Source organism: Topomyia yanbarensis, chromosome 2 (assembly GCF_030247195.1).
Source record: "Topomyia yanbarensis strain Yona2022 chromosome 2, ASM3024719v1, whole genome shotgun sequence".
In the NCBI taxonomy this organism is placed as follows: Eukaryota; Metazoa; Arthropoda; class Insecta; order Diptera; family Culicidae; genus Topomyia; species Topomyia yanbarensis.
Genome location: NC_080671.1, coordinates 450,654,687 through 450,680,294, shown reverse-complemented (window position 1 = coordinate 450,680,294; position 25,608 = coordinate 450,654,687). Strand labels below are relative to the sequence as shown.

General features: G+C 41.6%; 2 protein-coding genes across 2 annotated transcripts in view; one reads left to right on the top strand and one right to left on the bottom strand.

Moving 5' to 3' along the window:
- Nucleotides 1–142: 142 nt before the first annotated feature.
- Nucleotides 143–11,206, top strand: LOC131685779 (sarcoplasmic calcium-binding protein). The gene is made up of 5 exons (XM_058969722.1): nucleotides 143–767; nucleotides 1,130–1,297; nucleotides 10,349–10,516; nucleotides 10,582–10,722; nucleotides 10,793–11,206. The coding sequence occupies exons 1-5, from the start codon at nucleotides 651–653 to the stop codon at nucleotides 11,021–11,023; spliced, it is 825 nt and encodes a 274-aa protein (XP_058825705.1). The 5' UTR covers nucleotides 143–650; the 3' UTR covers nucleotides 11,024–11,206.
- Nucleotides 11,207–20,503: 9,297 nt separating this feature from the next.
- The window catches only part of LOC131685772 (nuclear pore complex protein Nup88), a 236,965-nt gene continuing 231,860 nt past the window's right edge, over nucleotides 20,504–25,608 (bottom strand). The window contains exons 5-7 of the mRNA XM_058969715.1: nucleotides 21,123–22,252; nucleotides 20,814–21,062; nucleotides 20,504–20,748 (exon numbers count right to left, since the gene is read on the bottom strand). Coding sequence (XP_058825698.1) covers nucleotides 20,682–20,748; nucleotides 20,814–21,062; nucleotides 21,123–22,252 — 1,446 coding nt within the window. The 3' untranslated portion in view covers nucleotides 20,504–20,681. The remainder of the gene's footprint in view (nucleotides 20,749–20,813; nucleotides 21,063–21,122; nucleotides 22,253–25,608) is intronic.

Genomic DNA, 25,608 nt, shown 5'->3' with positions numbered 1-25,608 from the left:
CGTTTGTTTGGTTGTGTGCGAAAAAAACATGAACTTTTACTTGTTGATTTTTCTACGAGACCCTAGCGGAAAATTCAACCGAATACAATACACTTAAATGTTTGAAGGTACAGCGCAACAAAATCTATTTAAATTGAAATTTCGGCTAATAATTACTATCAAGTTTCAACGAATGTTTTGAAAGGCGATACTCTCTCCGCACGCACGTTGCCCCGAAAGTATTGCACCAAAACAAAGAGACGATAAGGTCGCCGACAGCAGGCGGATAGCCAGCGCAAAACAGAAAGAAAGATTATGGTGATGGTAGTGTGCCATGCATGCAGAGCAAAAGTAGGTTTTTATAGTCGTCGATAGGTAGGCGCACCACAGGCAGGGATCGCCGAAACCAACCTCGTTCGAGTTTCAAATTCATCATTTCTGGTTCTGCCACGAGCGTCGTCACAACGCATTTCGAGAACGCGAGTTTGGTTTTAAAATTTGAACAGTTGAAAGTGTGGTTTTGTAGGTTGTTTAAACACAGTGTTTTGAATAAAGTGAAATAACATCGATGTGCAGTGTTTTGAAGATCGTCCAATTTCAACCGTGACAAAAACTGAGCTCATTATATTGACTTTAATTTTCGATACAATTTTATGTGAAACCCATCCAAAATGGCTTTTGCTTTGTTGAGAACTTGTGCGCGGTCCTCGTTTCCGCTATGGGAACGAAATTTGGGCTCGCTTGCTGCGTTTGGTTCGACAAATTTCACTCTGCTGTCTAAGGATAAGGTAAGCTTGAAATTTACGCAACTGGAAAAGTATTCAACGAACGGGCCCATTTTGATATAACTCAATTCTACATTCATCGGGGGAGGAAACCTGTTTTGAATCGGTAATCAACGATTCGTGCAGATTGTTCAGGTTTATTTCATTTTGAAAGCTGCTCTAACTGTGCAGACTAACCAACGATAGATTAAATAAAAAAATACCAGCCCAAGAAGAAATCGATGAAAAGTTATTCACTTGTAATGGTTCAGAACCTGGAACTATTAAATAATGATTATGAAAGTTTCACATTAGAGATGCATGGTTTGCACAGACAACAGCTCGCAACGCATTTCTTATCAAGGTTTATTATTTCTTTTTCTTAGACTGAGTTCGTTGCGGTCGGAACGAACGCGCCCAACTTGGTGTCCACAAGTGTACGAAAATATGCGAGCAAAATCAGCAAACCAGAACGAGCTTATGCCAGTGACTCCGATTCGGATTCTGATGATGAGAAAGACACACGAAGGAAGCCCAAGGGTGGACGAGACAGGGTAAGTAAATAGTGTTAGAAGATCAGATGATCACGGTCTTCATCGCTTACTCGAGGATAAAATGTTTCAATACTATGTAATGACACTGCTGGATAAATAGTTACAAATGTTTAAATTTCAATTCAACCCAACAGACTTTTTTAGTAAGTTTCTATTTCAGGAATAAATAAGATCAAAAAAATACTTTGTCTAATCCTCCGATTAACTAATCGACAGTTCCTTGTAATAACACATTCTATTTTGTTGTTACATTTTGGACTGTCCAACACGGTCTTAGCTATAGTTTTATAAATATTCTTAATTTTCAAAGACCAATATTTCTCTAAAATTTTATCAGATCGGTGCTCTACAAGTTGGGTTTCAGCATTCGTAACACACGCGACTATGGGCATCGCAACTGTTACCTCGCATCGCAGTTATTAACACAGATGAGTTTTTAAGTACCGTCGCGATAAGTTCTACATTTCGTTAACCAATTCATCGATCAATACTTTGGTGCCAACATTAACAATGTAACCTAGAATTATGTAGATCTTTCGAACCATTCTGAAAGATATCCTCGACTACCTGTATTCTCTGTTTTATCTTAAATTTTGTTTCGTTTGCACGGTACAATGAATTAGCTTGACTGAATTGTTGTTCTTTTTCATATTTACAATGTGTTAATAAATGAAATGAAAATAATTGAAATGGATTTTGCGTACATGATTTGATACAATGCGTGGAGAATTTTCATCTAGGCTAAGAGCTATAGGCTAGTTCGGAGGACGTGGAGCAAGCTAAATTCTCGCAATCCAAAATATCTGAATGTCTTGGAACTCTTGATGATTATGCTGTACTTCAATGATGTACATCTAGTGCGGTAGTTTGGTGTAGCACAATCCTCCTCTGTATGTAAACTCGAAGTGCTTGTCGAACTCATTAAAGTGTGTTACGATCCAAAATTGGTCGAAGAATAATATGTGTAAATACTACTTTAAATGCTTTTTGTTACAAAAATTAAACCATGTTCCTTTCTGAGTTTAATTCATCCAGAATCAAAAAAAAAATCACTCAAGCTTTCTTTTTGGCGAATGCGTATTGCCGAGCCTTTCGTTTGACTTCTTCCAAGTTTTGTACAGTCCTCTTGATTACTGTCCTCGACACAGAACGCTAGTTTGCCTCGAACTGTATTTCGCTGATGCGGGTATTTCGCGCCTTCTTGAGGTTTCGATTGACGATTGCTAAACATGTGAACATTCATGTCCTTGGGCACCACCTGGACGTTGTTCGTGGCATATAATGCCATAGCTTCTTCTCTGTAATGATAAGATTCCAAATCGGAACGGAACAGTTGTGTCCTGCATATAAATTTCCTGGTTGATGGTTCTGGTTGCGATCTGAATGTCGCTCTTCAAGCTACAGGAACAGATGGCCTGCCAGACGGGATATTTTTAAACGAACTTCGACAGTTCAACGTGTGGTGTTTGAAAATTTCTGCAGCTTCCAGTCGACATTTATTTCTGTCCAGGAAGCTGGAGTCATCATCTTCTTGTAAGTCGATCGGCTCATCTTCTAGCTCGATGCACGACTGTAGACGACAATCCCAGCTTGCTTGCGACATCTCCAACGGAGAGACTGAAGTTCCGCTTGAAACAGCTGGCAACTCTTTTCGTCTTTATTGCGGCCTGCGGCTGTCGTTTACCCCCCGATCCAATCTTCCTGGCTGTAGACAAACGTTTCCCGGACACTTTTATTACGTTGGTGACAGTTGATTTGGACACTTATAACAATTTCGATAACTTGGTGTTCGCGTAGTTCGGATTTTCGTGATGTGTAAGTAAAATTTTGCCCCGTTGCTTCTCTTACTTCGTTGCCACTTTCATTACTGAAGAGCAAATGTTAGAAACGTTTGAGTGGGCATGATGGTACACATACATCTTTAAAATAATGGGTATGCAGGTTTTTCTTAGTGCACGATGAAAAACTGCGTCTTGTTGACGTTCACCAATTTTTGATCGTAACCCCATTTATCAAGGGAGATAGATCCGATTTATTTTAACTACTGTTAACTTGTGAAACAGACGTTGGACCCGTCAATCATGAGAAAGAATTAACTGTTGTCTATAAATCGTCTTCGAAAACATAGTTTTGATTACAGAACGTCTCCTGGCATTACGGAAGATTCCATAACCTTTGCGTGAGCGTCCCCAGCACTTTTTGCCACTTCACTAGTCTGGTTATAATGTGTCTGTAGTTTTGATCATTTAAGGGGAGTTGAGACTAGTTGAGACGTCTAAATGAAGCACATAATTTTAGTTAATCCTCTAAATCATTTTAGCCTCCGAAATTATTCATAGGTGGTCCCTAAGTTACGTCACACTTTTAGAGGGGGAGGCGGTACGACAAAATTGTGACATATGGGAGAGGGAGAGTAAGCTAGAACGTTTCGTAACATGATTTTACTGACGAAAAAAATGTTTCAATGAATTTGTTACGTAATGGGAGAGGGGGGATTGAGAAATGTATGACAATTTGTTACATAGAAGAAGGGGGAGTCAATTTTGAGCAATTTTTGCGTTACATAATTTGTGAGTGGTCCCATAGTTACAGTAGTAACAGCTATTCGACGACGGTGACTATTGCGCACTTCCCACCAACCTGGACTCCGCACTTTCAAAGTGCGAGTGATCTCAAAACTGCGAGCTGTCAAAACACATGTATTCCCAGTGATAGAGATGGTACTTTCATAGACAGACCAGTCGAACTAACCAGTCTATGAGAAGAATTTAATGAAATAATGGTAAGTGCGCAGTGCGGTTAGAGTCCAGTTTTTAGTGCCACAAACAATAATTTATCTGACTCATTCCCTCTTTCCTACACACTACTACATATCAAGAAGACTGGCAACTCTGTTCAGAATTTTGAGACAGTAATTCCATAGTGACGATCGTACAGGTTTCCACTTATACATTGAGATATGTAGGTCTCCAATGACAAGCTTCTGGCATTGGCGAAAAAGCAAGAAAGCGAAGAAAGCTTCCGGTTCCGATGGATCACCGTCCTGAACCCAACATGTTCAGGACGGTGATGACGAAATGCGTTGAAGTGGACTATCTCCCAGACAGATGAAAAATCCATAAGTTGGTGCTGCTTCCCAAACCAAGGAAATCACCAGGAGAGCATCACACATATCAACAAGCCTGTTGGATTACATCGGGAATCAAATGAAAAATGGTTATCCTGAACAGGGCGACAAAATGCACGGAGTGCGAAAGCGGTCTGCCGAACACAGTTCGGATTCCGGAAAGAAAGATCGACTGTAGAAGTAATCCGGACAATAAGAGAAAGTAGAGAAAGCGTCCAAGCAGAAGAAAGAGGGTGATCGTTACTGCGCAGTAACAACGATACACGTCAAGAATGCGCCCAACAGTGCTATCTGGAAGGCTATAGCAGTACCGTTGCACACAATGCAAGCCCCTCAATAATTGTGCAATGTTGTGAAAAGCTTCTATCAAAATGGAGACCTGCAAAATAAATTCGTGGCAGAAGTCGATGAGAAGCATGGACCTAACGCTTTGAAACATCATACATAATGGTGTCTAATGCTAAAGCTGCGCAAAGGAATCGAGATCGTTGGATTAGCGGATGACGTAGTACTAACGATAACAGGGGAGATGCTGGCAGAGGTGGAGGCCACCAACACAATAAAAAACTGGATGAATGGAGTCAAGTTACAACTAACCCACCACAAAACGGAGATGGGGCTAGTCAGCAGCTGCAAAGCACTTTCGTGAGTTCAGATCCCCGTGTAAGGCATAATAATAGTATCCAAACCCGTCCTGAATCAGCTGGGAGTAATGATCGGCTAAACTACAATAATCACATCGATTATTTCTGTGAGATGGCAGCGCAGGTGACTGTTAGTGTTGCAAAAGATTGACTTTTAGCCTTTAGTATTAATATGCTACTACATCGACAGCAGCCTTATATACCTACGTCGGGACAATAACGGAAATCTTGAAATGTGCCACAGTCATCCATACTACTACCAGGTCCAGATTCAAACTTTTTTAACAAGAGCATCTTAAGGGATTTTCCTAGTTGGGGCCCCAAGATTTTCAGTGTTTGTAAAAGTGGACAACAATGAAGAGTTTTGGGATATTCAAGTACCTAAAGCACAATCCTTTTTCCTAGAAGTGTTGGCACCAGAAATTATTGGGCGATACTACTCTACACGGTTTTAGTATGTAGTGTTGGTTTTTCTTTCACTGATATTGAATTATGTAAGGAACAACATAACGCATTATCAACCCATTTCTCCGAAATCGGATTTTTAATTCCAATAAAACTCGATAACATCGTTTTCGTGGTCCAGCAATCCAGGTGATCCGAATCATGACCGAATGTAGTTCTAGCTTGTTCGATCTTGGGCTGCCATTCTAACGTTTCCTTGTACGTCCGCTACCTATACATCTTCCTCGTTTGCACACAGCCAGCGAGCGCGCGGTGTGTTCTGAATTCGACGGCTACTTCCAACTTTTCTTCTGAACATAACTCGGTCATAAAAATGGTACGATCTTTCGTATCTGATACTCAGCCCTCCGCGTCAGCGTCTTGGTTTGGCGTTATATAGGAGAAATGCGAAAACTAAAAATGGTCGAATAGTTTTAGTTTATATACTCTTTATTGAAGGTAGTTACAACTAGATCTAAAAAAATGGGAAGCATACGCTAGTTTTGCGAAACAATTGAAGGGCAAAGATTAAAAATCGCACAAGCAACCGTTATAATTATGTTCAATACATTTTCTCCATTGTGTTTGTGATTTAGAAGTATTATTGGGAGCCGAGTGCTTAGTATTCCAGTTTTCTGTCTTAGGGCCGATTTCTTCACCCTCGCTTAATGTTTAAATAAGGTTCATCAGTACGTTTCAGGTTCATCAGTACGTCCTTCATTTTACGGCTTAAGCGTTAAATGAAGGAGAATAAATCGGCCAGCTCCTCTCTGGTCTACTGCATCTCTTATAGTGAAACCACGATCAGCTAATACTATGTCATTCTCCATGAGTTTGTCAAGAAAGCCACAATTTTCTGCTACATATTTATCTGAAGATCTTCCTGAATATGGTTTGGATATGAATGATATAAGATGTAATACCAATCATTTCTTTGACTGTGTAGCAATGCTTGTATGAGCTATACATTTTAATTATTGAATCTTTAACACCTGGTATCTCAGTAAACACCTCAAAACAATCCAGAATTACAGCAATTGGAGCATTGTAAAATTTGTGAAACTTTGGAGGAATGTTGGAACTGATACTTTCTCCAATTGGCCATCTAACTAATCCTTTTAGTTGTTTAAACAATGCGTCAATGCCTGAATAGAAGTATTTAGCAATAGTTGATGGACACACGCTAAATGAATATGCTAGAGTTGGGAAGCATAGTCCTAGCCGTAGGTACATCAATACCATTATGAACACCTGTGCTTTGCTTAACACATCGGAGAATACCAATATTCCCGGTTCAACAAATCCAAATACCAATTCCAAAGTCTCATAACTCGTAAAGCCGGTGAGATGTTTAACTTTGCTGTCGTTATTTTTGAAAAAATCTAGATTATAATTGAAGCACTGGAGAATTGTTTGTTGTTTAGAAATTATCTCTTCAATTGATATATCTCGTCAACCTGCTGTCTCATTACCTCCTCGTATCGACGTATTTTTTCGTGAAGTGATATTGTTGTATCCGTTGCATTATCATTCCGCTGACGTGATCTGAAGTGCAAGTTGAAAAACTCTCATCTGTAAAGTTTATGTTGGGTAAGTCAGTAACGTTTTCAGTGGGATTATCCAACCATTCCTCTTCGTAGTCTTCAGGGGTCGTCAGAATTTGGACTGTTTCTTCTGTAGGGTCGCACATCTGATTCTCAGCAGGCTCACAATCTCCATTGTTATTCATGTCAGGTAAATTATTACATAATGTGAAATTGCCTGACGATACAACAAAAAATTAACAACCTCATATTAATTTAAAATTAAGGTTATGTTTCGTCACTAACTAGATTGATCATTGTCGTCATTTCGCATAATGTTCAGTGTGGGGATCCAATCTGGATGTAGCATATCATTTGGTGCAGCAGGTTTTCCTGGAAGAGGATGTTTACTGGAACTAAACATTTTGTGTTTTCGACTGGAAACTTACCTCCATGAAAATGCTGTCCATTCACGTAGCAATTATCCACATTTTGAGGATTCATGCTTAGAGCTACGAGCCACTGTGTTCGCTGAAATTCCTCACGCGCAATGTGACCCATAGGAAAACGATGAAATCCCGTTTGAACCTTTCCATACACTGCACTACATCCGTTCACAATGCAACGTCTTGGCATTTGTATCCGCTCTAGGTTTTTCAAAGCATTTAAAAAAAAATCACTCCATTCAAAAGTTAATCACAACGACAAAAAACGCAGTGAAATCAATAAAAATGACGTATATTGTTTGGCGTGAAAACAGATCTAAGCAGGGCATACTAGGATTGATAAAATTGACAGGGGCCATTCATAAATTACGTAACGAGTTTAGTGGGGAGGGGGTACGAGAAATTGTGACATGTTGTGACATATGGGGGAGGGGGAGTAAGCTAGATCGTTACGTAACATGTTTTTACTAAACAAAAAAAAGTTTTTCGAAGAATTTGTTACGTAATAGGGGAGGGGGGATAGAGAAATTCCTGACAATTTGTTACATGGGGGGAGGGGGAGTCAATTTTTGCGTTATGTAATTCATGAAGGGTCCCCAGTGGACTAGGGAATTGTCAAAGTGGGGTACGCATTATACTTTGGGGATTGGAACTAGCAACGTTTCTTTCCACTGAAGTGGAATTTGAAGATCTGTTTAAGTTCTTCCATCGTATCCATCGAGGCATATTTCAACAACTCCATGTTTACGTTGTCTAATCCAGGGGCTTTTCCGTTGCTTGATTCTTTAATAATTGATTCGATAATGCGATAGTTCCGGAAATATAAGGTTTTTGTTTCGTGCTGTTCATTTTTTTTTGTGTCTTATTAATTCATTCTCCCAATTTCAAATGCTGCAGATTTTCAAAAAAATCACTTGTTCTTCCTTTAAACATAATTGAACTAATCTTAAAATGAAAGCAGTCAAATGACTACCTATTTAGCTTGCTCTAACAATAATCCATCTAGATCATTCTTTTCGGCTATCTCTTCCCAACCTACCCAGCATCTCGCACGCGCTACTCTATTATGAACATGATTCCGAGGAGCATACATAATCAGCTACTGAAGCACTTGCCGCTCACTTAAGCCGCAGATATGATGTGAGGGTCAATTTGTATGCAGCTCAAATAACGCATCACTTGATGGATTCAATATTGACAGAGCCCAACACAGCATGTGTACCCGCATTTACAGCATCGCTCCTCCAGGTCAGTCGGCAGCGGTTCACAAGGCGATGGTTTTGTTATTGCTACTACATACTCTTCTTCTTTGGTGCGATCCTTCGATGGAACCGATCGTACACCACTACAAAAAGGCGCTCACTAAGCCGGTCGGCGGTGTCGTGTCCGGTCTGAATAATTTTAAACTACAAAGTGGAGAGAAACAGGTTATACAAATTAGTTTTTTCACCTCTTTTTGAGGTGTTTTGTATATCTTCATATTTTCTCTGTTTTGATTCGGAAGGTTTTGCTCGTTTCGCGACATTAGAGAATGATCAACAGTAGAAGCGTGCCCGATTGAAGGCTTCGATATTATTCCGAAATAATTTACACAGATTTGGTAAACATTAAATAAATTAAATTATTTTTTCGTTAATGGAAAATTTAGTCTGAAAAATACCAAAGACTGAAACGAACACAACGCCAATGTAATTACAGTGCACATCAGTCAGGTTCAGAACACATTCAATCGCATCTAAGTTCTTTTTGCTCTAAGGTATATTCTTCTGCAGACTGTACTTTCTTTATTACTTTTATTACATTTTCGTCTCATTCGAAACAGACGGAATCCGTTTTTTCGAACAATCGCAAATAAAGCAACAAAAATGAAGCAAAATCCTTTCACAAACACTTACAAGCTCCCGTGCAGACGTCTGCTATCAATAACGCATGAAGACACTTATCTCACCAGCAGCCGTTCTGTAACAATCGGCTGAAGAAAACAGGTCACTAGGATTATGAAAACATCGAAAACATAAACACACAAGATACGATTGTTACTTGGATTGTTATCGATTCGAATTGTGTTTGGAACGTGCAAGTGAGCATAAACTTGTTTGATGGTTGACCGCAGCTACCCCTAGCTTACTTTGACGATCATGGTTCCCTGATCATTCCACGTGTGTCAATAGGTGCGCCCCAATACACAAAACGTGTTCGTTTAATTAATGCGGTACGGATCACAATCTTGTATGTAGCTCTACAGTTGATATGAGTTCAAACTTGGGGGGCTGGTAGCACAATCATTCATACCATGACTTTTAACAATTAATTTGATACGCGTAATGCAACAGACTGTACAAGGTCTCTCAGCAATGCTTGAAATCCATTCACTATCGAAATATCAGTGGAAGCCTTCAATTGTTTCTACCTCTGCCCTAAACTCCATTATACCTGTACACGCGCCCTCATAATCATCAATACCTTCATCAGCATTTAAGTAATTGGATGAATGAATAAAAAAACTATCAGAGCTTAAGGTTGAAGAGAGAATGAGGTAAAAATCGAAAATGAAAAAAACATTTTTTTCACACCGTGTGTTAGATCTTCATAAAAATCAATCAGCACTGTACTGTAGTACTGTAGCAACATTCTACATAAGCTGATTGATTTTATTAAGATCTAACATACGGTGTGGGAAAAAATGCTGTTTTCGTTTTTGATTTTTATTCCATTCTCCATTCAAACTTAAAGAGATGACACAAATCTACCTGCCAAAGAAAAAAAACTAAATTTTATGAGTTTCTGTACGTACATGAGAAGCTTGAAATTTCGTTCAAAACTGCAGACTAGAGAATAATCCAACAAATTCTTTTCTTTTTCAACAGGGCAACACTGAATTTTGGCGACGAAAAATGCGCACCCTGCATGGCCTGCTGGATGTGAACAATGACGGCGTAATTTCTTACGACGATTTTATGCTACTAACGGAAAAGTTCGGCTCTCTCGGTCATTTGGATCAGCAGGCCAAGGAAGAGTTCCGTCAAATTATGGAGGTTTGTTGTCAGATAGAATAAAAATGCATGATATATACTAGAACGGAATATTTTTTTTCACATAGAACACCTGGGTCCAGCAATGGGGCGAAATTTCACCCTACAATCTCATCACAGTCGAACAGTACCTGGCCGAAATGCACCACGTGGTCAACGATAAGGATCTGAAGAAGAAGGTTCACCGATTCCTTCCATATCTCTATAAGGTACGGTTTGATTGAACGCTCATTGTTGAAAGTTACATTTACTCTATAATCCTCTTTACTCTCCAAACAGGCAGTTGACAAGGACCGATCCGGTTCTATTTCGTTGAATGAATTCAAACTATTCTTCCGCTGTCTGGGCCTAACCGACGAGGATGCGGCCGTTTCGTTTGCCGTTATTGATAAGAATGGTGACGGGCAGGTTACGCTGGATGAGTTCGTGAAGCTCGGACGAGACTTTTTCCTGAGCGAGAACGAAGCAGACGTTTCGCGACGCTTCTGGGGACCCCTGGTGGAACATTGAGATCGATCGACTTGTTCAACGCGGATATCAGGGAAATGCGACAGAGTGAGGAAAGGTGGATTTCATATATGACTATACATATTAGGTTTAACGAGATGTTTTGATAATGAGCATTTACAACTCTATGACTATACTTACTCTTGCATTTTTGTCTGATCCATTGTGATATTCAAATTTAATAAAGTGATGAATAATAGTTGTTTGTTTTAATGAGTTGTTAGAAGAACCAAACAAAAAAGTAAGGCTTTGAAGTTGCACTACGATCCGGAAAAGGAACTTTTTTGGTGGAATTTGAAATCAGTTAGCACAAAATCGCAGGAACAGTAGGGCCTTTGACCGGTACCACCAGAACAGGATTGTCATAAAAATAATAATTTTCAAATTATCCACTTCTCGTAAAATTTAAATTAAGTACTCGGTGAGATTGAAAAGTTTCCTGGAAATGAATTTGTTTCATAGTACAACGCTATTATAAATCGGTTGACCTACTTGGCCATAATGCACTATACAAAGTATTTGGGAAAATTCTTCACTTTTACCAACTCCGATACCAGTTGAATGCAATTTTGCTATTTCCGAAACACATTTACTTCGATTAAAAAAGCTAACGTTTGTAATTGCCATTTGCCATAATTCACATTTTGCCAATAAAAGCACAGGTCCTGGAACAACTAAAAAAGTTCCCAACTAAATAGCTTTTATGTTCCACCAAATTCGAGTATATCCTCTGAATCGTGAAAGTGAGTAATTGCACACAAGCTGGAACTTGTATACATCGATATGTTCTAGCACGCAACGTTGCGTAGTGCTCCTCAAGCCAGCGGAGGAAATATTTCAATTTACGGAAATGAAATGAAATATTACTTTACTGGTTGCATCAGCCCTGTGGGAAATTAACTTTGATAGCCCAACCGGTTCTACGAACTCAAGATCATAAACAAAATTGGAGTACTTGGGAAATGTTTATTTTTTATAAAATTGATAGAATGAAAGCCGTCCTAATGAATGTGGACCCCGCCTTCCCGCGGATGCAAAGTCAATTTGATGGTGCTTGCCGCTCAAACGTGTTGGGCAGATTCTTTTACAGGTATTCGGTAGTCAAGAAAATCGCGTTCAATTTCTGCAGATAGTTTCTATACGAAACAACCAAAACTGGATACTGATGTTGAAGAAATCTTCAATTTCCAATTGAGCCAATCGGACGAAATATCTTGAGATCATCCGCGAAGGACGGTCGTGACATCTTCAGCATTAGATATGCATCATTGGGGTAAAACAGAAACATCAAGAGTATTAGGTGTCTTCCTTGGGGTATACGTTGATGTTGAAGTCAATGAGGTAGGATTGAAACAACTACAAAAATTATTATTAATTCGATTAATTAAATTGATCGTGACATCCCATACTCTCTATTATGTAGCATATCGTAGGCTGGTAAACACAGAAAGTTTGTCTCTGTCAAACGTTCAGACGCGAAGCCATGTTGATCGTCACCATGGTATTGCTGGCAGTGAGCCTTAAAAGGATCCATAATGACCAGCTCGTAAAATTTCCGAGAGGGCGCGTAATGAAGTTGTTCCACGATAATTATTGACGTCGCACTTTATTTCCCCTTTTTACGAACTGAAAACATGTTCGCGGATTTTCAGCAAGATGGAAAATGCCACTGGCAAGAGATGCTTGAAATATGAGAATAAGCGGAGTCACCAAAACGTCAATGTGACTTTTCAAAAGATGTGGAGAAAATTCGCCGGTTTCAGGGTTGAAAGACGATTTAAACCATGAAGAAGCTCAGATATTTATCGTTCCATCAAATGTCGAATGTGGTCTACGACTGTATCCGGTTTGATTTGTTTATGGTTCGAACAAAATGAATCAAGTCAGCGAAAAAAAAAATTGGCATGGAGGAGAAAAACCAGGACGAATCAAGCATTTTCCTTGAAGTCCCAGGACACCAGGACAGTCAGTTAAAAACCAAGACATATCCTGGGAAACCAGAACGTCTGGTCACCCTAAGCTTAATGTCACCGTCATTTTAATTAGTCACTTCCTTCCAACACTTCTCTTTGTCAATAAAGTGGCTTACAAGACTACCCTCCGTGTTTCTGTTATCCAGACAAACCAATCAGAATTTAATTCGGAATCCTTAAAGTACCGATTTCAACTGAAATGCATCTGCCGATTCCGAAACAGATTCAGTGGGAATCGGTTGTTGCATTTGAGCGGGAATCGACACTGAATTCATTGACATTCCAAACCGGTTCCGGAATAGGATTGACACCGTTCATTTTGAACAATTGTAAAACCCCTGAATGTCATCGCATTAGACACGACTTAGTTTTCCGTTAAGGTTCCGTCCCTAAAAAGCTTGGTGCCCGAAAGGGTTCCTAGTCAGAATGACTCACGACAATTGCAGACGAGACGGGAAATGTTACCCACTACTTAAGACCAAATGCAGCGGGCCGTGATTCTGATTGTGATATTGAATGTACGGTTCAGGCGTGCGTGCGTAGGGACTTCACAATCGCGTGGAAATGAGCGTTTGTTCGCGCTTGATCAGATTATCAGTGCTAAAGCGTTTACTAAATCATCGGAGCTTTTTTGTGTTTGCGAAATTTTGGGCGTAGTTGTGCTTGGATAATCGCAATTGCATGTTCGTCTGTATCATCGCGAAATGCTCGAGCGTTTGCATATTAAAGCATTCGATCGCGTGAGTTTTTGAATGTCGCGCGTGCTATCGTTTATGTAACTTCGCATGTATAAATGGTACATGATCGCGCGAGAGCGGATGTTTGTATGTTGGCACATGAGATCACGTTTATAAATTCGTAAGTGCTACCATGTTGCCTCAATCGCAAGGACTTTTATATGATCGCGAGTCCATGGGCGTATTCGGTATGCGTGAATGATCGTGTTAGCGACCGTGTTTGTATTATCGCGAATGACTCGAGTGTTTGTGTTTTTATGCGTGTTGTTTTAATCGCGTGGGCATTTGTATTGTATTACATTTGCCTATTCCCGTTTTCTTACGAGTGTCGCCGAGAAAGTAACAACGAAAGAAGAAACAACGCATTAATTAGACATTCATTCAGTAGATAGGTTAGATGGACTGAAACTTATTTTTAGGTCATAATTATAAAAAAAAACAACAATTTTGCCTCAAAAATGAGGTCTGATGTCTGTGGTATGTTAGAAAAAGTTATTCAAAACATAATATTCTACAACTTTGTGGAAGACATCGACCCTCTAATTTTTTTTGCTCCGGTACTCTACTTTAGTCCAACCAAAAAATATTCTATTTAAAAAGTTGCAGAATAACATCACAGAGAACAGACATCCATGATCGAACAAAAATATTTAAAAAACGTGTGTAAACATTTGAATTAATATACGATGAACACTAGCGCCGCCAAACCAACTTATACCAACTATCCGTCAAATTCATTCCGGAGCCGGTTTCGAAATCCTGAATGGAATCAGTATGGAATGTTGCTCAAAGAAAACAACCGATTCTGACTCTATCGGTTGATGCATTTTAGCTGGAATTAATGCTGGAAGTCCGAACCGGTTCCGGTCTAGTTTGACTGGGCAGAGGAATAACCGCTGTCAATTCAGTCGAACTCAGCCACAAAAAAACATGACGGCAGTAGAGCACCTGGTTCGGATATCCCAACTACCTTCGAAACCGTTAGAGATTTTACACATGTTGAATACTGAAGATGGACGTCTGTTCTCTGTGATAACATTGTGAACATATGCTACGAAGAAATGTTGGCTCCAAAATGACATCTAATCATCAAATAGGTTTTGTCCCACCTTGTTGGGATTGGTCCCACTGTGCGGCAGCGCTGAACCTAGCAAGGTATGCTCGGGACTGGAGACAGGCGGTAACGCAGATCCACTCGAAACAAGGGACGGTGCTTGCGTGCCAGAAGGTTGATCTGCTAGATTTCAGGCATCTAACAGGATGTCGAGCGGTAACTAATGCTGACGAGAGGTGGTTTGATTGGCAGGTTGCTTTAGTGTCGAGTCAACAGCTAGGTGACTCCGGAGGTGGTTGATATAGGAACGCAGCATTCGGCGATCATCGACCCACTCGTTATACATTACGTCTCCGATTTTTTCGATGATTGTACCAGGAGCCAACTTCCAGCCGTTACGACCATAAAGATTAGCATAAACGGAATCGTTCCGGCTAAAGAACCTCGGTGGTGTGTGGTCCTCTGCCACCTGGAGTTCGAACCGTTGGGGGATGTAGAAACTCGAGACAGGTGCGTATTTTGCGAACAAACATGACCTCGGACGGCGACGTTTGGTCTGGCAGCGCCCGGTTGTGTGTACTCCGGTACGTTAACAGGAATATATCTAGCGCTTGCTGTATCGATCCTCTCCCCTCTCGAATTTTTGTAACAGCCCTTTTGAACGTGTCAACAAATCGTTCTGCTTGGCCATTTGATTGTGGAGCAGTTGTGAGGTGTTCGATGCCGTTAGAGGCGCAGAGATCTTCGAATTCAGCGCTCGTGAACTGGATTCCGTTGTCGCTGACTAGTGTAACAGGCATACCCCAGCCGAGCAAACAACCCGCCGAGAATGTTGATGGTTGCCACCGATGTTATACGGGACCTTTGGATGATCTCTGGCCACTTGGAGAAGGAGTCAACGGCGATCAGGTAATGTTTGCTTTCGATTGGACCGGCATAATCCACGTGGACGCGCTGCCACGGAGCAGTCTGCTTGGGCCACGGCACCAGTGGAGAATGAGGAGGTGACCTGGCTACGGCCGCACAATTGTGGCATGCCTTGACGAAGTTGCCGATGTCGGCATCCAAAGTGGGCCAATACACGTAACTTCGAGCGAGAGCCTTCGTACGCTGCATATATTGGGATGGCCACAATGGAGCTGTTCGCTTGCGGTGCAGCGAAGGGATGACGAGCCGTTCGGCAAACATGATGCACCCATCTACCACGGAGAGTGATTCCTGTCTGGCTTGGAATCGCTGGCTTTCGGATTCCGAAAGTTTAGATTGCGGCCAACCGTGCTGATTGTGATGGTACTACCGACCTGAGGTCCTCTTCCAGGTTGATGCTGGCGATCACATAGTCCTCATCTGGTTTGACGTGCTGGTTGATCAACCTTGAGAGCAAGTCTGCGTCGCCAAACTTGTGGGTGGGCATGTACTCGATGTCAAAATCGTAGAGGAGCAGATTGAGCGCAAACCGTTGTAGGCGGTTGGCTGTATAGACCGGTATTCCCTTTTTAGATACGGAGAAAAGGCTGGTGGTCGGTTCTCAAGCGAAAGTGCCGCCCAAAAAGCATTTTGTGAAACTTCGTGACGACGAAAACGATAGCAAAACCTTCACGATCCGGCTGACTGTAGCCTTGTTCAACTTTCGTGAGTACTCTGGAAGCATGTTAGACGACTTTGATTGTGAAGTCGGGGAACCTGGTATGGTATGGTAGGAGAGTATTTGTAAGTTTGTAAGTTTGTAATTTTGTAATTTGTAAGCTCTGGCACCGCAATCCGGATATACGGGTTGGAGGCGGCAGCTTGGATATAACTTCGATTTTGGACGGATCTGGACGTAATCCGCGACTGTTGACAATATGACCCACGTACTTGCTACCGAAATCTTGAATTCGTTGTAGAACAGCCCGTAAATTGCGATCGTGGTCTTTTTCAGTTTTTTTTTTTGCCGACGATGATGTCATCGAGGTAGCCACAGGTGCATTGCAGACCGGCTAGCATTGTATCGATGAGCTGCTGGAACGCACTACGCGCGATCTTCGCACCAGGCGGGAGGCGGTTGTAGGAGTAGATGCCACGATGCGTATTGATGGTAAGCAACTTGCGGTACTGTTCGTCGACTTCCACCTGCAAGAAAGTGTCGGACAAATCAATCTGGCTGAACACCTTACAGTTAGCCAACTTGGCGAACGTATCGTCCGGTAGGGGAAGTGGATACTGATTTGGTTGGAGCGCAGTGTTCAACCCCGTGGAATAGTCTCCACTAATTCGGATGAACCATTAGTTTTACGGACGACGACAATCGGAGCAGCCCACTCCGAATATTCCACCGGGTTGATGATGTTCAACTTTTCCAGTCGGTCGAGTTCCTGGTCAACGGTCTCATACATCGCGTACGCAACTGGGCGCTTCGGGTTCGACCCACACCGTTTCTCAGTTCCAACTTCACTTTAGTTTTGCTAAACAAACCGAGCTGATCGTTGAACGTTTGGGAAAATCGACTGTATTGCAACGGGTGCCGCAGGAGAGTCTGACACGTGGCAACAGAAGGTGTCTATGGGCACGGACCAAAGGTTGAAACTATCGACCAAATCGGAACCGAGCAGATGAAGTTGTTTCTTGGTAAGACGGATCAGATCACGTCGTGTACTTCCTCCGATTGTGACGTCACACTCGAATTCCCCATCGAGCGACAAAATGTTACCGGATGCTGTCGTCGCTTTGACTGTTGCTGGCAATAGCGCAGGACTACCGAGTTTCTGCCAACTCTCCCTGCTGATGACGATAATGTCAGATGCAGTGTCAAGTTGCAGTCGAATATCCGTTCCAGACAGGCCAACAATCTGCGTCGATGCTGCACGCTGCATGCATAAACCACCACCACTTTGGCAGAGACGTCTCGCTTCTTACGTCTACTTCCAGGTTTCCGGGACTTTGCACTGTTGCAGTATCCTTCACGGTGTCCGACTTGGCCACAATCGGAGCACTTTTGGTTGTAATGCACTGCAAAGCAAACAAGGATAACTTAGCTTCCTGCCGGTAGCACTCGAAGACAGTTGTGGTGACTCTCGGTCACGCTCACGTAATCGCTTCCCACCAAACTTTTGAATCGCTTACGCTTGGTTGTATAATGCCGCAGACTCAATCATCGCACTGTCGGTTTTGAGGTTGTACAAACGCTGACACTCCTCGGAGAGCTGCTCCAATGTAACGTAGTTCTTGTCCTCAATTTTTGCGAGGAGACGATGTGTGACGATGATTTTGGCGGATTGCACACTGACTTCATTATGTTTGACTGCTGATTATCTAATAAAAGTTCCTTAGGAAATGGTAAGTAGAAATTCATATCAATTCGACCCATATTAAAACCTCAACAACATGATAGCCATCATTGCCGGTCACCCCCATCTCCATCGTTCACGGGGAAGGATAAAGGATAAGGTAAACGGGAAGCATTGATGCTCCACCTACTTAACAGAAGGCTCTTGAGCTTGTGAACTGTCTGCGCGAAACTAAAATTCTTGGGAAACTTTGGTAAAATAAAGCTTGCGCACCTCTCATGCTCTGCTAAACCCAACTTTCGAATTAGGAGACGAACTTTTGCCTCGTCATCCAGCCTAGCAGCATCCTTCTCGAAAAGATCGTCGTATCTAGAATACCACACTGCGAAAGTGGCATTACTCTTGATCTCGTACCGGAATTCCTTGATGTTGCTGGCCAAGGGCTCAAGGATCTGTTCCGGGTTCGGTGGTACTTGCACGTTTATTGACGATGCAATAGTACGAAAAAAACTGTTGTTGTTGCTAGTCGGACTGTTGCTGCCGCAGTACCAGCTGAGCCATGAGCTGTTGGTGTTGGAGCTGGCTTTGAGCAATCGTTTGTTGCATCAACCGCATTATTTGCATGAGCATATCGTTACTAACCTGGGGTTGCAATTGGTGGGGCGGAATGTTTGAAAACAGCTGCTGCTGAGCTACAGAAACGGGAATGAACGGCTGCTGCTGCTAGTGTGTAGTCACAATGGGAGCGACAGCAGCAGCTGGTGGTGGGCCGCCGGTGCGGGATTAATCCGTTGATTCAACTGTTGTCGTTGATTTAACAGTCCTGGGGGGTCAACACTATTTTGTCCGTTCACCTCAATACCATCATCAGCTGATAACACCTGCGGGTATTCGCTTGAGCTTGTACGACTACCCCTGGCTGCTACTCCGTTGTCGATCCGGATCCATCTTTCAATGTGCAACTCCTGGTAATCCTACTGTTTATTGATCAATACTGGCGACGACCAGGCCCGAACATAGATCGCGGAAGGAAAGGGAAGGAATGTTAGTCGGATACTTGCGTTTGCTAGAGTTTATACTACTGCGCACTCCACAAGTATCACGGGAGGAGGTTATTTGTTAGTAAGTATACTTCTTTATTACCGACGCCAGAGAGGTGACTCCACTATCTGGACTAGATATCGATCCATCAACTCAAGGATCGGGGATCAACGGCTTTACTTCCCTTCCGAAGGAAGACGTGACCATCACCTCAGAAAAATTTCAACTACCTCGGCTGGGATTGAACCCAGACCAACTCAACCACCTACGCCGTCTAAGTACTCAACTGGTCATTTTACACTATTAAAATGTTAGTTTGTTTAGCGGCCGGTCGATTTTTTTGGATCGACAAATATGCAATTCAATCCCTTCAATACCGTGTGACAGCAGTGTGCCAGTACGAACTGAAGATAACTGTAAAAAAGTTTGAACTATTGTTAGCTCTTGTCAATGTTTTTCAACGTTTAATTCCTCACATAATCGACAAGCTGATAGAGTTATTAAATAAAAAGGACGATATCAGGAATCTCCAATGGTCAGATACGGAAAGCTGGTTTTTTTTTTTATTAATGTATGAATTCGCCTGGTGGTTCAGAGGATAAGACACAGGTCTCACAATCCAGTTGTCGTATGTTCTCGAGCCCTAGCCAGACAGGATTTGTAGTGGTTAGTAGGATCATCGAATAATCCTACAATTCTCCTGTACACGAATAATCGTCTGACTGTCGAAATATAAGATCAAATTCCGCAACGGAATGGAAATATCAACGCATTGCTTTGCTACGAAGTTACTATCACTTATAGCGTTGTTGCACAAACCTCTAGGATTGATGATGTACTGCAGCTAGTGCGGCCACTTATCGCTATCAAACAGATTTCGCTATTTGATAACGCTTGTTGACTATTACACATGTTGATCTGAAGCTATTCCGGATATGACAGCTAAAGACCTGTAGCTTTTAGTGCAGAGTCTGTCACGATTTGGTGTTCCTGAGAAAACTGATCGAATCTAAGCTGTTCCGTGAGTTGTGAATCTCTTGCTCGGTTCAGATCATCTCTACATAGTATTGCTTATGATCCTCAAGCTAAAGAACGTTTCTTCTGGACATTAAACACTGCTTTGATGTGTGCTAATGCAAAGAATTGGTAATGTTGTAATTCATAGAAGACCTTTAAAATTATCAACAATTAAACAAACTTATACCTTAAGATCGAATTTTCATCAAATTTGGGAAACTGTTAAGGTTTTGCCAATATGTGATCACTGTGTAACGCTTACGATGCAAGTGTTCTTTTGCCGGTACATTGTTCTTGCCTACTAATGTACCACCGTATACTGAGTAGATGCAATAATTAATTTACTATGTTCATAGATAGAGCAAGCACTTCGAAGAATTCAAAACCATGTTAAGACCCTAGTCAAAGAATAGTTTTATTTGTTGAAATGCTTAAAACTTCGAATGGTAGATTGCTCACAAATGTAACAGCTAGGAGCGTAACGCTAAACACTAACGCAAAGGGTGATTAGATACTGTAAAATAAAAGTAGGTACCAACAATGCGCGAAAGATTCACTGTACCTTTTGTACATTTATGACAGGTTAAGTATATTATTGATTTTCTTCACATCCTTAACGAAACCTTCAATTTGTGTATACCTGGAAACAGAATGACGAAGTTAATAAAAATTGGAATCGATTGTAAAACCAATGCCTCCCCCTACATTTCACCAATTATCTGCTTAATAATTTCCTCCTGTTTGCTGGGCAGTGAAACAGCACGTTCGTTGATCAGTTTTTGGTTCTGTTCCACCTGCACCTGTTGAGCGGCAATCTTCTGTTTTCCTTGATCGACATTTTTCTGCAGCTGCTTCGTTGCACTGGCAATTTTTTCAATCATTTCCGCGTACTTTTTCTCCGAGAATGATCCTTTCGGAAGGCGCAGCGTTGCCAGACGAACTACCTCTTGTGCTCTAAAAGTTGAAAACAAAAAGACATATCAAACGAAACTTAACAAATAATTAGTCATTTACCGTTTGAACAGAGCACTCTGCTTATCGCAAATATCTTCGTAGTTTTCGGCCAGTCGTTCCGCGGTTTCACGAATTTGCTGCTTCTCCTGTTGCAACTGGGCAATCTCGTTCAGCTGTTGCACCTTCAGCAGCCGTAGCACGTGGACTCGCTTTTCAATTTCCTGGCGGGCCTTATCGTGCCTGACAAAGTAGTGCTCTCGCAGCATTCGAGTCGCCTGAGTTAGCAATTCAAACGATTCCTGCGCCGTCGGTTCCGAGGATTGATCCAGCTTCAGAATTGGTTGAGTGGTTCCAGTTTTCAGTATCATTTGGATGCGATCTTGGAAGGAATCCTTGAGCAACTTTTTCATCGGAGAGTCTGTGGCTGAATTTGGCTTTCCACTGGATTTTACCTTCCAGTCGCGAATCAAGCAATGGTCACTGATAAGGTCCATCGTGACAACCTGCCCGGAAGCTAGGAACAGAAGAATTCCTGCCGGGGATTGAAGTAGAGCAAAACCGAGCACTGCATTCGTGTTCATCGTCTGGAGGGCTTTTGTACAAACCAAATATTCTGCGCGACTTTGTGAATTGAACAGTGGGTACCTTTCGCTCAGATCTTCGTCATTTTCCGCAAATTGTCTGAGCTGTCGGGTAAAATCCAACGTAATCGCATGAAGTCCGGCGTTGTGATATGCGAAATAGCGGGATTCATTGAGCAAATCCCGTTTTAAGTATATCGGACAGGAATAGGTCTTTGCTTCGTCCACACCGGTTAGGCCCAGTTCGAGCTCGACAGTTTCCAACACCTGCAGGTACCACTCGGACGGATAGATAACTAAGCTGGAATCCAACTCAGTAAACGATCGCTCGGTCGGATATTCCTCTTCCAGTAGCAGAGCGTGATGGGTTTTACCGGTACTTTCCGCGATTATAACCGTCGGTGGTAGTGATGGGATCACGACTAGCGAGCACGAATCCAGTCCGTAGTTGTCGTCCACTTGGGGCAGAATCGAGATTGGACCCTGTAGTTTGGGTCGATCTGTGTCTATGCCGGCACAGAGAATGTACACGTTTCCATCACCCCGCAGTATTACGATCGGCCATTCGACCCGGCCGCTATCAGGTTTCTGGGATTTTATGAATGATTCCTGTGAATGGAAATAAAAAGTGCTTTAATTTGATTAGGTCTCCAACAGCTCCAGGGTGGTTGAAGACTTTCTTTGATAATGATGAATAATCGAACAATGAACTTTTGCACAATAAATATGTAAAATTTATGGTACTCAGTTCGGTATAACTTAACAAAGGCCAAATAAAAACCGAAGCGTAAAATTCTGAAATTCGTCTGGATACATAAGGAACATGTAGAGCTATTAACTTACTAGAAAATGTAAAATGTGGTTTTGAAAAAGTCGAATATTTTTTTTATTCCTTTATGGACAACTAGGGCCGAGGTTGGTAGTCTAATTGTGAGGCTTGTTGTGGTGTGTGCGTGGAAGGTGTGAGTTTTAACATTCGAGTCCAGGTGTGCATATCTGTCGCTGTTGATGTGGGATTTCACTAATTGCGTAATAGTGTGATCGCGAAGGGCTCGAGCGTTTTATGTAAACGTGTTTGTCGCTAGCGTTACCGTGTATGAAATTTCGCGCGGATAAATTTTATTTTATAATCGGGTGGCCATTTGCGTATTCGCATATATTCTTCAATGATCACGCGCGGACCGTAAATCTGATGCTTAATTTTTAGTGTATGATGTGCTGTCCGATTACAGTACTCGCACATAGAAGTTTGTCCCTCATGGGTGCATAGCGTAGGTTGTTTAATTGTCGTTCCGTGAGTTTTGAGTTTTATTGTCAAGTAGGAGGGTACATGCCTTTCGACCTGTATCCTCACTAAAAATAACGCCGTTAAGTGTACACGGGTATCAGGTATAACAAATTCTACTTCTAGGTCATGTAGCCTTATATCTATGTAATTATTTTCAATATAGATACGGGAATCTTAATTCCAACGTTGTCACTTTCAACCACGTGTTTAAAGTTGTTCTGTAAAACGAAACACTCGGCTTGTGCTAACGTGTTAAATGATATTAACACTGCATTGCAAAGATGATGATACTGAATGTACGCGACTTCCGTACGCTTAAGTTGCATTTTTACCTTCAGAAGGTATTCCACTTCACAAAAACTCGGTCATATTGAACAAAATTTAAAGCCAGCGACCGCGGCGTTGGGTCGGAGTAGAACTTTTCCGTCAACTTCACACAAGATGACAAGAATAATGCGATGTTTCCTTTGTTCTCGAGACAATGCACACTAGATCGAGAGGCCTGTTGTTCAGTTGGTTCGATTGTAGGTCTAACTCCGGCAGAAGTAGTAAGAAGACTGTTATTCAATTGTTCCGTTCCATTGTACATTTACATAATTGATAAATGTGTTTCAGGTCAAACGATCCTTTTATCTGTGATGGTAAAAAAAACAACAATCTGTGCAAATATTACAGATAATTTGGAAAATATTATATCTGGAAATGATAATCTAGAAATCTGAAATTCTCGCTGAACAAGCTGCATTTTCAATGTAATCGTGGTCGTGTCTTTATACAACACTTTAATTTAATTCCCAGGGGTTTTCGAGCAGGTTTTGTATAGTTTGCTTACAAAACTGACCCTTGGTAGTTTGATTATCATAGCTACATAGCGTGGTTTGAGTACAGAGGGAATCCATGTTCCAGAGTCACAAAAGCAGGAATTGGGCGGACTAGCAGCATTCTTACCATACGAACACCGCTAAGAATGCCGGAGAAGTAATTTCTCCAAGTGTCTTCATTAAGATCGATCCCGTTACTATCGGGTGCTCAACCAAAAATGAGAATTTTTTAGTCATGTAGTTAAAAAACAAAACAAACAATTCAACGAGTTCAGTATTTTTTTTATTAAACACATGTTTATTCTTCAAAAAAAAAATGATCATTTAAATATTGAAGAAGGGGCCCTGGTCAGCTGTACGACGCAACTTAGTCGCGATGCTCTCACAAGAGCGCTGGACGGCACTGACGTCCATCTTTCGGATACAATTCCGGATCCTGGTGGTCAACTGCTACGTATCCTTTGAGGGAGCCGAAAAAATGAGGTCCTCCATATTGAGGGTTCGGTGAATCAAGGTATGGGAGCAGTGCTATTTTCGGACGGCGTCACACAAACTCGTTCCGTCCACGTTATCGAACAGCTTTTTCAACGCTTCCTTCTTCTTATTCGTCATTATCTTCGCCGGACGGCCGCTAGTGGCCTTTCATTCCACGCTCAGGGATACCTGGATCCGGTAAACTGGCACGTTTTCGCCTCGAAAGTGGTCTACCGTAAACTTTTTTCCAAGATGACACCGCGTTTCGTAAAACCATACAACACGCTCACGGAGTGCTAGCTGTTTCGACGCCATCTTCGATTGAACTGATAGCACCCGAGCGAAAAGAAACATGCCACCCATTGCTAGGGAGCCCAGAGAGCAATTCTTTTGAAGAGAAAAAAAATTACGCTCTTTATTTCAATTACAGAAATCTATTGAAATCTTTCTCATTTTTTATTGAACACACGTTGTTCTGGAAGCGACACGCGGTCATGGGGTATCTGTATGTATCTCGGGTTGGATAAACGCGATACTTAGTGACCGCATTCTTTGCTCGTCACTGAGACAGTCAGAGATGAGGAAATTAACTATTTGTGGCTATCCTCAAGGTGGCGTTCTGTCACCTTTACTATGGATTAAAACAGGAATTTAGACGGTTTTCTTATTGAGCATGATCTTAGACAAAAATATGATTGATGAAAAAAACTTACTGATTAACATCCTTTAAAATGCAAATAACTTAAAAGATTTTTGGAAAAGGCGGATGTTGAAAATCCCTTTGTCCGGCACAATACTACATTGTGAAAAACAAGATGGTGACTTCCGGTTTCGTGGGATTCTCTAAAACCCATGGGTGTTTTTGGAACGAGCTAAACAAATGGATTCCAAATATCGATGTCTGAGGCCATTTTCAAAACCAAGATGAAGCCTTAGGTTTAGTGAAATTTCCTACAATTACAGCCATGTGAATAGCTGTGATGAATAGATATCGGATGTCAATCCCAGAAGCCATGTTTTAATCCACGGTGGTGACTTCTGGCTTAGTGGACATAACCCTTAATAATACAGTCGATTTCAAAAGCATAAAGTACTAAGTCACTTTACGCTTGTCCGGACATGCCGCAGACTCAGGTGGTGTAGCCTAGTAAGGGTTTATGAACTATAGAACTGGAACCTTTCAACCGATTCACAAATAAACAAAAAAAATCCTGTTAGCCAGATCAATTTTTTTCTAACGCTACTTTTCCGATCTTTTACCGTATTGTGAATAAAGGGATCTGTGCCAAAGTACATGAAAGGTCAGAATTACCCCAACCCTGTTCCAATTCGGACCACCCATTTCTTATCGTTTTTTGCAATAGAAATGAATTATTATGTTG

What these genes read in the sequence shown, in the direction of transcription:
- LOC131685779 (XM_058969722.1), top strand. Translation starts at nt 651, where the DNA reads ATGGCTTTTGCTTTGTTGAGAACTTGTGCGCGGTCCTCGTTTCCGCTA. An exon ending in CTCTGCTGTCTAAGGATAAG is followed by an intron (nt 768 to 1,129) that starts GTAAGCTTGAAA and finishes TCTTTTTCTTAG; the next exon opens with ACTGAGTTCGTTGCGGTCGG. An exon ending in AGTTCCGTCAAATTATGGAG is followed by an intron (nt 10,517 to 10,581) that starts GTTTGTTGTCAG and finishes TTTTTCACATAG; the next exon opens with AACACCTGGGTCCAGCAATG.